The following is a 12,674-nucleotide window of genomic DNA, read 5'->3' on the forward strand; positions in this document are numbered from 1 at the left end:
ATCTGACTGCACCAAACAATTTACAGACTGACACGGCAAAGTGTAAGGGCGACTCATGTCTTTACCTGCAAAGCATCCAGCTGAGTTCCACCACGGGGAGACCTGCATTCAGGAGAAGCAGGAGCGAAAGAGCGAGCACTTTTCTTCAGCTCCTCTAAGGTGGATTCATGAGCTGCAATCTCAGCTTGAATTTTCTGCCATATCACACAAGCAGGAAAGAAATACATTACAAAATTGCTTGCAGAGAGAAGGAGAACTTTCTTACCACCCACCAGAAGAAAATCTACTCTGTAAAACTTAAACACCACCAGGTTTATTTTAAATATTCTGCCTTTGGTGACAGATTGCTAAATTGAAAACTGCTGTTATTCAATACAACCTTAAAAAAATAAAACCTTCCCGATTACAGAAGATAACACCTAATGCATCAACACAAGACTGAAATTTATTACTAAGTCTAGACTGAGCACTATCATCAAATATTTCCAAAAGTTTTGTAGTGAAGGGCTATAGAGAAATACCTGGGCCTCCTGGGGCATCTGAAAGGCATCTATCCTGTCAGTCAGGTAAGATGTCAGCTGTCTATCCAGATCTCCTAAACTTTCCTGCAAGACCTGCAGCATGTGGTCGGTTTCTCGCATGGTCTGAAGCTGTTGTTCCAGGGCGATCTGTCGGCTCACCGCCTGAGCAGGACAGAAAGGTGAGACAAAACACACCAATAATTCAACACAAATCATAGAACACTTCCTCAAAACAAGGAGGAGAGACCAGAAAAGATCCTACACCTGGAAGACTGGCGAAAACAAATCCTAGAAAGCAGCAATTTTTGAAGCTTGGTGGAGCTTCTGAACCAGTAACTGACAAGCAGTGGAAGAGAAGGAGAGTTCTGCTGCTAGATATATGTGAGACAGCAAAAACACACCTCTCCTACTACCTTGGGAAGCAAGTATTCTGTTAAAACCACATCAGTTTCAAAAACTAGCTGTTCCATGGGAAACAGGAACTTTGCAATAGACCACAGATCAATGTTGTTTGATATTTACACAGTTAATATTCACATTTCCTTTCAAAACAATAAACTTATTTGGTTATATTGTCAAAACAGAAGCTCACAGTTTTTTCCCTTTATTGCTTCTTCCTTTAACAGCATCTAAATTATCACTACCTGCACAGGAACACAAATTCCCCACTATCAGCACATGCATGCACAGACCTGTGCATGTGCACACACACACAGTTGTGGAGAGCTGTCAAAAGCCCAGTGTGCCAGTGCTGCAGCTGCCAAAGCAAACAGGTTTTTATATGCTAGACCTGTTGTAACAGGAAAAACAGTAGTCAACGCTAACTTAAATGCCAGCACATAGCCCCCAGCTGAGGGCACTGCATTCATGCTGCTCATTGTAAAGAGGATGACCTGAAATTCTCTCTATGATTACATTTTTTCATCAGTGACAGAAAACTTCCATCCTACAATTTGGCAGGGGCCTGTATTACCAGGTTACAGAACACAAATTACAAACCTGTGCTACTTGAAATACAGCTAGTCTTCCTCTACTTATTAAATCTATAAAAGACTAGACTGAAGTAGGGGACGAGGACGAGGACAAACTAATGGATGAGTAATGAGAAGAATGTTTCCTTTCTGTTCTTTGTTCCAGCATGACTTCTGCCTAGTATTTCTAAGAGTGAAAATGTTACTTACACTCCTCATTTTTACAGTTAGTGAGAAAATTACCAGTATTTATGGCAGTAGCAAGGTGATATTAAGTTGTTAATATCAAGCTGTTCCTTGATTTTGGAATTGCCTTTTTGTCAAAATTATTAAAAAAATACCAGGGCATCCCTGCAGTGCAAGCTTGCAAAACAAACTTCGCTCATGTAATGAAAAACAGAAAAGCATCTTGCTCTTTGGACATTTTTACAAATTGAAAACAGCTGACACCACTGATGCTATTTGTTCTTTTCCTGTATTGCAGTCTGGTATCTTCGAATTCAGCTAACAAGAATCATTTCAGACCTGAGCTGAAAAATCCAGTCTTCTTCAACCCTTACCCCAAGTTCTTACCAAGTGACTCAATTCCTCATAGCGGGCATTGAAAGCTTCCAGTTTTTCACTGATGATGTCATCAAGAATCCCTCCATCAATCAACGTCTGCCCAAGTTCCCGAATCTGGGTTCGGTTATCAGCTGGGTGACGCAGGACTGATTCCAGGGACTAATTAGAAAAAGTTTTAAAGGTCAAGACACTAAATATTACTGCATTTTCAGAGCTGGAAATCTGGTTGTATACATAAGTTTAACACTTAACTGTCTTGAAAGTGCTCTAAAAGCATAAACCAGTTATGACTTAATTCATAATGGCACAGAGGTGATTTTACTTTAGATTATCAAACTTCACAGCACTTTTTGCCTACTCTCATAATTTCATAACACTATAGCCCTGGAAGGAATTAACCAATTTACACAGGCCCAGAGAGAGAATACAATTTTATCACAGTACCAAGTATGGCGCTATCACATACAGTAAAAGTCCACTTTTGGTGGAGAATCTTACAAATCTCCATTTTCAATTCAGATTAATAGGTTCATTTAATGTGAAGAATAAGAATATTCAGCACATTTCAGTATGCTACTGAAGTGCAAAAATTTTTTTTAAACAGAGCTATCTGAAAAATTACTTATCTGATAGAATTGTTATAATACCTCAAGAGCATCATTGACAGCATCGAATTTATCAGGTAGATTTCCTGTCATTTGCACTCTTTCTTCCAGATTGTTTAGCCAAGCTGTTTCTAAATCAAGATACTGAAGCAGCTCAATCCAACAGGACCACACTTCCTAGGAGCAACAGAAAAGAAAATAATTAGCCTAGAATGCCAGGCATAGCTTATATACCCTATGAACAACTTGAAGATATGTGTCTGAGAAATCATCTAAAAGAGACAAGTAGAAAATATTAAGAAACAAGTCACAGTACAATATGCTATAGATAGAAAAACACACAGCTCTTTCAGGAAGATACAGAAAAAGGAGCAGAGCAGTCACTAACTAAACTTGTGTTAAAACTATCACTGACATAAAGGTTCATATAACTATGCAAGAATATAACAAAATGCATCCAATCCTCTTTGAAAGACAGGACGCACACACTCTACCCAGACCATAATCTCTTGTCCTAATTATTACTGGATTTCAACCTTTAATTTTTGGTAAATTCCTTTTTGCCTTTTTGAAAGACACACGGATCAGTAACAGGTCTGTGAGACAAGTTTACTCATTTGCAGAAGCAGTGAATACAATTACAAAAACAAATCTATGGTGTCTCATGGATTCCAAATACATAATTTCAAGGGAAAGTAATCTTGGAAAGGAGTAAAATGCATTTATGCTGAAGCTACTGTATTCAGACATTATCAGCGTACTTCTCCACACCCCTCTTGTGCCACCTGCCTTCATTTTACAGAATCACAGAATCACTTAAGTTGGAAAAGATCTGAGAGATCCTCCAATTCCAATCTGTGACTAAACACCACCTTGTCAACAAGACCACGGCATTAAATGCCATATCCATTCTATTCTTGCCTTAAACACCTTCAGGGACAGTGACTCCACCACCTCTCTAGGCAGCCCATTCCAACGTTTAATCATTCTTTCTGTGAAGAAATTCTTCCCAATGCCCAACATAAACCTCCTCAGGAACAGCTTGAAGCCATTTCCTCCCATTCTGCCACTGGCCTCAGAGAAGAGGCTAAACCCCACCTGGCTACACTCTCTTTTCAAGCAGCTGTCAAGAGCAATAAGGTCACCCCTCAGCCTCCTTTTCTCCACACTAAACACTCCCAGCTCCCTCGGGAGCTCCTCATAGCACTTGTGCTCCAAAACTTCCAACCAGCTTTGCTGCCCTTCTCAGCATCCCAATGTCCCCCTTTTAGTGAGAGGCTCAGAACTGGACAATGCACTCAAGGTGTGCCCCACCAGCACCAAATACATACAGAGGGACAATCACTTCCCCAGCCCTGCTGGCCACACTATTTCTAACACATGCCAAAATGCCATTCTGAGCCACTAGGGCACACTGCTGACTCACATTCCCCGGGTGTGAATCAGCATCCTTGGGTCCTTTTTTCATTGGACATCTTCCAGCTGTTCTTTCCCCAGGCTGTAGCACTACATGGGGTTGTTGTTGTGACCCAAGTGTAGCACCTGGTACTTGGTCTTGTTGAACCTCATACCTTTGGCTTCAGCCCACCAAATCAGCCTATCCAGATTCCTCTGTAGAGCCTTCTTACCCTCCAGCAGATCAGTACTCCCACACAACTTGGTCTTATCCACAAATTTACTAAGGGTAGACTTGATAGCCTTATCCAGAACATCAATAAAGGAATTGAACAGATATTTCTAAGCAGAGAGCTATCATTCTTGCCTCCAAAGTGTGGCATTTCCCCCGGATCCGATTGCACAGTAGCTGGTAGTTCTCCAGCACAACATTCAACTCAGTCGCCAGGTCCTGACCACTGGATGGCACTTTGGTGGCCAACATCTTGATGTTGTCCTTGAGAATCTTCACCCTCACCTCCTTCTGCAACACATCCTCCTTCGCTCTCTGTCAAAAAAACATGTTACACTATCAACCTGCAATTGCCTTACACTCAGCTACTCACCACTCAAATCAAAGATAGCAGTTTCACATTGGAGGTCTTGCTGCCAATGTATTTCTTGGGCCTGGACATAACAAAATACAGCACTAACTTGCATGGAATTCAGGTCATGTTAGCAAGTGGTGAAAGATCCTGTTTTATTAAGCATACAGATATATTTACCATTCATGGTTTGTTCATTAAAAAAACCTCATGACTCAAAGCAAAAAAAAAAATCAAGGTCAGTGCTATTTTCTATGCTATCATGCAAATACAAAAACAAATTCACCAGAAAAAAAAAAATAGACGTTTGCTAAAATACAATTATATCAGGAAGAAAAAGGTAGGGTGAATTTACAGAAATGATGTGTCTCAGAGCTCAGTAACTATCTCCCAAAATTATCCAAGAAAGACGATGTAATTACCCAGAACATGTGCAATTACAAAGCTGGGACCTCCCTCACAGCTGTTGGGTGTGCTCAAGGAACACACAAAAAGCACAGCTAGAAGAATTCCTTCAATATAACTACACTCAGAGGAGCCTGGCAACACATATACAGGGAAAGTACAGTACAATTTCCAACACACAGGTGTGGAGAAACTGTATTGTCACTTGTCAAATTTTGCCTTAGCCAGAACTGAGGAAGGATAGCTGGAAGACAGATCAGGCAGACCAGTCTGCATCTCCCCGCTGAGACAAATGAAAGGTTCCAGAAACTGAGACTGCTCCGTATCTTTCTCTTCAGGTTTCAAGGACAATTTTATGAATTTGAAATACCTCTGATAAATAAGGCATTGCACTATATAGTAGAATTTAGCACAACTTTTGTATATATATTTCAAGATGTCTTCTAAAGGTAAGGCAACAAAAAAGTCAGTTAACAGAAGGGCAAAGAATAGAAAATTTTGGAAATATTTTATGGCATGATTTTCAAAAATCACACAGCCTTATCTTAAACTTATTCCTCCTTAAACCTATTCCTCCTGTCAGCAGGAGTTCCACTCTGTGTTCAAATGAGAGCATATGCAAAAATGAGCCAAATCCAGAGAGTGCTTTTTCCCAGCCCTACAAGCAGTCCCAGGATAATACTGTTACTGCAAATGAAAGGGAATTTTAAGTGTTACTATAAGCTTACAGGCTCACTGACATAACTGTCATAATATACACAATATAATCTGGATTTGACAAAGGTAAATGTGCTGAAAGTCTCACAGATTTGACAATGAAAAGAAGGCTCTTTCTTTCCTTGGCTTGTGTTCAGCCAGCTGTCAGACTATGTGATCTCAAGTGGCTTCAAAGGACGTGAATATATTAAAACTCTTGTTAAGGACTGCTTCAGAAAACCCCTTCAAAAGGGACAATTCAAAACTTCAAATGGCTTCATTAAAGCACTTTTAAGGGAGAATTTTTTTTTAATTGTCCATCAAGTAACAGTATAGTGGATAGTCACTTAAAAAGTGTACACAAATAAAAACATTTATGAAGCCATGACTGAACTCTTAGTTTAAAAAGCAGGGAATTATTTACTCTGTACATGTATCCAAGAAAATTATCTGTTCAACGGACAATATTATAATGAGACAAAAATGTCTCCCTCCTCTTCACTTATTTGGCCACCAGACTCAAAAATAAGAGAAGCAGGGACCAATATCACTCACTGATCCTTGTGAATCTCTTCCAACTCATGATATTAAAAAAAAAAATCACAGTTTGCAACAGATGAACACATGATAACCTCACAACACACCTGTTCTAAGGTGATTTTCTAAATGTGGAGTTAGAATATTTAGGAGACAAGAAACTGAGATCCAAGTGATAGAAACAGAAGAATGTTTTCACAAGCACTAATTTAGATAGAAATAAAAGATGACGCTATACCTTTCTCAAGTTTTGTCTCTTACAAAATTTTCCCATATTTCTAATATGCCATACATAAAAAGCCTGACTCAACAGCTGAGCAAGCTGTTATTTATTATGAACTCCCTATCCCATCACGGCCAAAAAGAACATCTGCTTTTATAGTTTATGCTTTAAAAATCAAAAATTCCACAAAGCAAAGATGAAAAATACCACTAATCTTGTCATGACATGAGCTCCTTTCCACAAATATAATTCCATAAAAGGTCAACCCCCAAAGATTTAAAGTTCTGTTTCTCTTTAATCAGGTCTCTACAATGAGCTGGCATTGCTGACCTTCATTTCCTCTACTGCATTCTCTAGCTCTTCAGGGGACTTGTATTCAAAATCTTTCTCCAAATATTCTTCTTCAGCTTGGGTCATCCATTCTTGCATCTCTGCCAAATCCTTCTTCAGATTTACAGCTTTTTCCTGACTTTCAGACAGGCGATTTTTCTGACTAATGATCTAGAATCCAAGGTGGAGAAAGAAATAGCAGCTTTTTTACTTAAATGTCCTTGTACATGTGAAAAACCACAAGTCTTTGCTAAAATATTTTACTACCAAAACATTTGCAGGCCTTTTTAATTAATGGAGAACTTTTACATGCACACACAAACTTATGAACCCTTTTTAGCAGATCAACAAAATCTAAAAGTGAGGGAAGGAGAAATATGACCTTTTTTCCTCCTTCATTGAATGTAAACTGGTAACAATCCCTGGAAAATGTCAGACAGAATAAAATCCTCTTCTGATTACAAGTATCATATAGTTAGATATATCATTATAGTGAGCAATAAAACACTCTTCAGGCCTCACTTCTTTCCACAACCCAGATACTCTGGATTCTATATCAACAGCAAGGCTCTCTAACACAGATTTTCATCAGCAATTGCAAAAAAATAAATATGTTTCTACCGACAGCAGAAAGCTTCCACCCAAAAGAAACATCCAAATACACCAAATTGGAGTGGTAGTCTATTTATAGCTTTCTATTTTTCAACTCTGCTTGGAAACCAATAAAAATTATACAGGGACAGCATAATATTCCAGTCTTCAGAAACAAGAAAAAAAGGTCAGATCTTCCTCCCACACTCTCCAGAAAGGGCAGCATAAAGCCAAGTGAACAAATTAATTTTTAATTACAAACAACTATAGAGTTTATTTTGCTCCTTCCAGTCAGGTACCAAGAAATGTGTGTATTCAAGATGGACTTCAGCCACTTTGACAGTGAAACAAGTAAAACATTCCCATCCCATTGTTTCATTGCTTCACCTCCTCACAATGCCACACAACCAGACAGCTGCAGCAACAAGCAAGCACCAGGAACATGTGGAGAACTCACCTGTTTGCTCAGCTTCTCCCACTGAGTCTGGCAGTCTACTAGCCTAGACTTTGTCCAAGTACTTATGCTCGCAATAGGTTGAGCTCTTAAAGCAGCCTCTACTTCTTTCATCTCTTTCAGTGATGGCTCAATTGTCTCCATTTCATTGATAAACATCTGAACACATATCAGAGAAAAGGAATGTTGTTCTTCAGCAAGATAATACATTAATTTATAACAGTGTCAATAATTTTGCAACTTTTAAATATTCTCGAAAAAGGTTTTGGAGCAGATCAATGCTGTGATCAGATCAATACCAGACTGCTTAAAATAATCCTTCAGTGATTCAAAATATCAGAACTATGCAACTATAGAACAAAGTACAGCCTGCTTTACACAGCATAAACATTTTCATATGCGCCAAATGTCAACATCAAAACAACACAAGTTTGAAGATTATATGCACTAAACATTCTGCTATTTCTGGTGTACCTCAATTTATATTCTTCTTCTGGAAACAAACATTTGAAGGTACACTGTAATTACTTACTATAAGACAAAATTCTACATAACTGATCATTATGTGACACTGACTAGCCAGGAATCTTCCTTGCAAAATTCTAAACTCTAGGACTTTCATCAGTCATTTGCTTCTTACTTTTACTATCCTTAGAAATTTAATGCAGAAGGAACTTTTCACCCACAGATTCAATTCCATAATCAAAAAAAAAATTGAGAAAAATATATAAGCCTTTTATAGATGAAATAATGCCAGCTTGTAGATACGTATTTATAACTACAGTGAAGACCTTAAAAAAGAACAAAATATTATAGCTGCAAAAAAAAAGAAACCAACTCAAACATGTCCTGAAGAAAGATAAAACAATTTTTCTGTTGGGCTTAATGTGCTGTGAACAGTACTTAATAATACAAGCAAAATAATAAAGAAGAGATGCTACTTGTTATTTCAAAAGACTCCTTATAAGAGCAAAACTCACTGTGCACTGGTCAAGTTGCCTTTGAAGTCCTTCAGTATCCCCTTGAACAGCCTTTTCTGTCATTAAGAAGTCTTTCACACCATCCATCCACTTCTGAACAACTTTAGAGTCAGTCTAAATCAAAAACAGTAAGGAACAGTTGTTACATTGCTGTGATGAAGTATGTATGGCTGTTGCACTTTGACTTCTAGCAGCTTGCAAAGGGTGATCTACAATCTGCTGGCATAATCTTAGTTTTGAATCAGACCAACGGGCTTTTTGGGGGGAAGGGGACATCCCAAATTTCTCTCTTCTCAAATTTATATGAATATTAAATTCACAATAGTGATATTCTTCCATCCACCAGAGCATGATTTAAGTGACATTGAACTGTTCCAGGCTATATCACACCAAAGCACAGGATCAGGTAAGGAGGAGAGTATGGTTTCAATAATCATGTGGTTACTCTTCACATGAAGGACCTGGCAGAAGGCTGGAAATATGCCTAAAAGCTACGATAAAAAAAAAGCATGACTGTTTCCACACTTGTTTGAAAACTGCACTCCAAAGGAAAACAGAGGGCCTATAAAAATACATATGTGGAAAAGAGGAGTGGATAATGCTAAACGTACTTTTCAGGTAGAAACCATGCTGGGAAAGTCATTTGCATAAGCAAGACACACATAAAAAGAAAGAAATACAGAGGATCAGACTAACCACTACAATTAAAAAAACAAACAGCCTAGCTGTTTGAGGCCAAAAGTACAATACTGTACTCACTAGAGCAACTCTTGGGGAAAAAAAATAAACACACTCCCAATTTCAGACTTATGTGATCTAACAACTGGCAGTTGCCTTATACCCTGCAATGAGGTAGGAAGGGAAGGAGGGAGGGAAGGAGACAGAGGCATTGCCATCTCCTTCCCATGCAGTCATGGATGCTCCAAATCATCCTTACAAACAAAACCAACACAAAGAGGGATCTTATTTCCTCTGGTTCAACCAACTTATGTGGCTGACATTTTTTATTAATATAGCTGGACTTCTTTTACTCAACATTTTTGGACTATTTGGTTGGCTTTTTTAATAGATGTCATCTATCCTGACACAATCATCATCACAGAACAGCTCATCAGCTTCACCTTCTACTCTGCATGTCACAGAGGAGGAAAGCATACACTTCATTTTCTTCAAAACCTTACACTAATAGTGTTTTCAATATATTACACACTGTTTCTCAAAAAAAGTCTGCATTAATGAAAACCCATTAGACTAAGTCCATGCTTATTTTTAGATCAATGCTACCATTAGAGGTCAAAGTCATGACATTTTCTTCATTCCTTTTCCATTTTGATGGAATTTCCTGCAGATGATTAGCCTGAAAATAATTTTTAAAAACAGACCCTATGATGCTTAACAGTGAGCCATAGCTTAATGTAAAAAAATATGTATTTATAAAGGCTGCCTTTTGACAAGGCACTATATCACACAACTAATTTAGCATTTTTTACATATTTACATATTTATTTACATCAATAACTGAAGATAATTGTGGGATAACTCAAAGTTAGACACACATTTAAATAACTTGCTGAATCACAAACCAAGCCGACAAAGTTTAATTAAGTAAATGTTCCTACATTGCACAGGTAATAATTATCAGTGGTCAAATAACCAGTGTAGGCTGTTGATGTACAAGAGTTCACAATTTTTAGACATGAACATCCTCGTCACAGAATGGTCTGTGTTGGAATAGACCTTAAGGTCATTCAGTTCCAACCCACCAGCCATTGGTAGGGTCATCTTCCACTAGACACCATCCAAATAGGCCTTGAACACTTCTATGAATGAAGCATCCACAGCTTCTCTGGACAACAAGTTCCAGTGTCTCACTGCCCTCACAGTAAAGAATTTCTTCCCAAAATCTAATCTAAACCTACCCTCTTTCAGTTAAGAGCCCATTATCCCTTGTCCTGTCCCCACAAGCCCATGTAAAAAATTCTCCTTCATCTCTCGAAGGTTCACGTTAGGTACTGGAATGCTGCTATAAGGTCTTCCTTATAGAGCTTCACTTCTTCAGGATCAGTTTTTGACATTTATTCCAGGAAGGAACAAAGATCAAATGTGCTGAATCTTAACTTGTTCACTCCTAGAAAAACCACATGATGTACAGCCATGCAGCAGATTTAAAAGATCTGAAAGTGATGCATAATCAAAGACAACACAGCAAGCCATACATTACTAGAGGTATGATAACAGAATACAAGACAAAGAAAATTTCTTCCAGGAAAAACAAGATGCAAAACTGATAAAATGAGCCTGGTCTACCCCTCCCATGGCATGAATATTACAGTCTACCAGTAAAACATTACTCCCAGTTCATGTCACTAATGCATGCATTGTCAGCTTGGGGGAGCCTCTATCACACCACAAATAACAGAAGAACCACCTAAGCAGCAGGACTCACAGGCAAATCTGCCACTGACATGCTCATCAGAATAACAAGGGCATCTTAGTCATGGTTCACCTGTCTGCTCACTGTTAAAATGAAAATATTTACATTGTTTCTTTTTAAAAACCTAAATGTGAGGAGTGTTGTTTTGGGAAATATCCTTTTTAAAGGTGATTTAGGGGAAAAAAACCATTAAGAATAAACTAATACTTGCATGGAGTTGAACATAAACCACATGTCCTCCAAGCACTGACATAAACTTTTTTTTTCTCCCCCACGTAAACTTTTTTCCCCTTTAATAGCCAGGTGCTTCAACTCCATTTTAGCCAAGGAGATCCTGCCCAGCCATTCTCCAAACTAATCTTGTGTCTCTGGTTCGGTGTCTGCACCAGGACCATACACTGAGGGTGCCATACCAATCTTTCCTGCAGTACAAGTTATATCCTGGTGTGCCCAGTGCTGTCCATAGCATTTTTATTCAACTTGTTCCAGACTATCATTTATTTGTACAGTATTAGACTACAAAAATCTCCCTACAGATAAGTACCAAAGGAAAAATCAGGGAATATGACACAATTGTTCTTCCACTGACAGCTTTACAAAACATTTAGAAAACACAGGAATTGTGTACTCAAAAATACAGTTCATAAGACAACAAAATGTAAGGCCCATATTTTAACAGATAGCACCAGTATGTATTTCTTTCATTTTCAGTTACTTAATAATTATAATAATGGTTTAATAATAATAAAGCAACTATATAATAATTGCTTCCATTGTTTCTTCTGCTATAATTTCTTTTTTGGCTTTTGTACTTCCTTTTAAGGTAACAGGAAAGTTTGTAGCATCTTGCTCAGGACATAATTCTGTTCTCAGAACAGCGGGATTTTCTGTCTTGCAGAATTTCATAGGCTCGTGTATATATTTATAAAATAGGTAGGAGGGCTACGTAACCTTAATTTTTTAACTGTCCTTCCTGTCACTTCAGAGGCCATGGTTGGAACTGGAAAAGTCATTACACCCAAGCATTTTCCTTACTCACTTTTCCAATTTCCTTGTACTAATTCTTCATGACTGTTCACCAAAACCTTACTTGAAGGAGCAAGTTTTCTGTAGCAGGCATAGAATTACACTTGAAGACTAGTGGGCATCTGACACCAATCACATTGAAGATCATCAGCCCCTACTGGGATTAACAGCACAGCGGGCATGCCCTTGACCTTAGCAAAACCTTTGCTTATAAAAAGAGAGGGACACTAATTTTAAGTGAAAAGTATTTCTGTTAGAAGACAAAATAATATCCTGGGCACATTAGAATTCCACTTCTATGCTGCTACAAATATACTATATATGCTTTCAGCCTCTGCCAGACTAGTGGATCATCAAA

General features: G+C 38.2%; 1 protein-coding gene across 1 annotated transcript in view; it reads right to left on the reverse strand.

Moving 5' to 3' along the window:
- The window catches only part of UTRN (utrophin), a 341,542-nt gene that overhangs the window by 225,402 nt on the left and 103,466 nt on the right, over nucleotides 1-12,674 (reverse strand). Inside the window, 8 exon segments of the mRNA XM_014306655.2 lie at nucleotides 66-194; nucleotides 522-683; nucleotides 2,066-2,215; nucleotides 2,704-2,838; nucleotides 4,424-4,603; nucleotides 6,832-7,002; nucleotides 7,880-8,035; nucleotides 8,857-8,970. Of these exon segments, the coding sequence (XP_014162130.2) occupies nucleotides 66-194; nucleotides 522-683; nucleotides 2,066-2,215; nucleotides 2,704-2,838; nucleotides 4,424-4,603; nucleotides 6,832-7,002; nucleotides 7,880-8,035; nucleotides 8,857-8,970 (1,197 nt within the window).

The sequence above is a fragment of the Geospiza fortis genome, unplaced genomic scaffold (assembly GCF_000277835.1).
Source record: "Geospiza fortis unplaced genomic scaffold, GeoFor_1.0 scaffold162, whole genome shotgun sequence".
NCBI lineage: Eukaryota > Metazoa > Chordata > Aves > Passeriformes > Thraupidae > Geospiza > Geospiza fortis.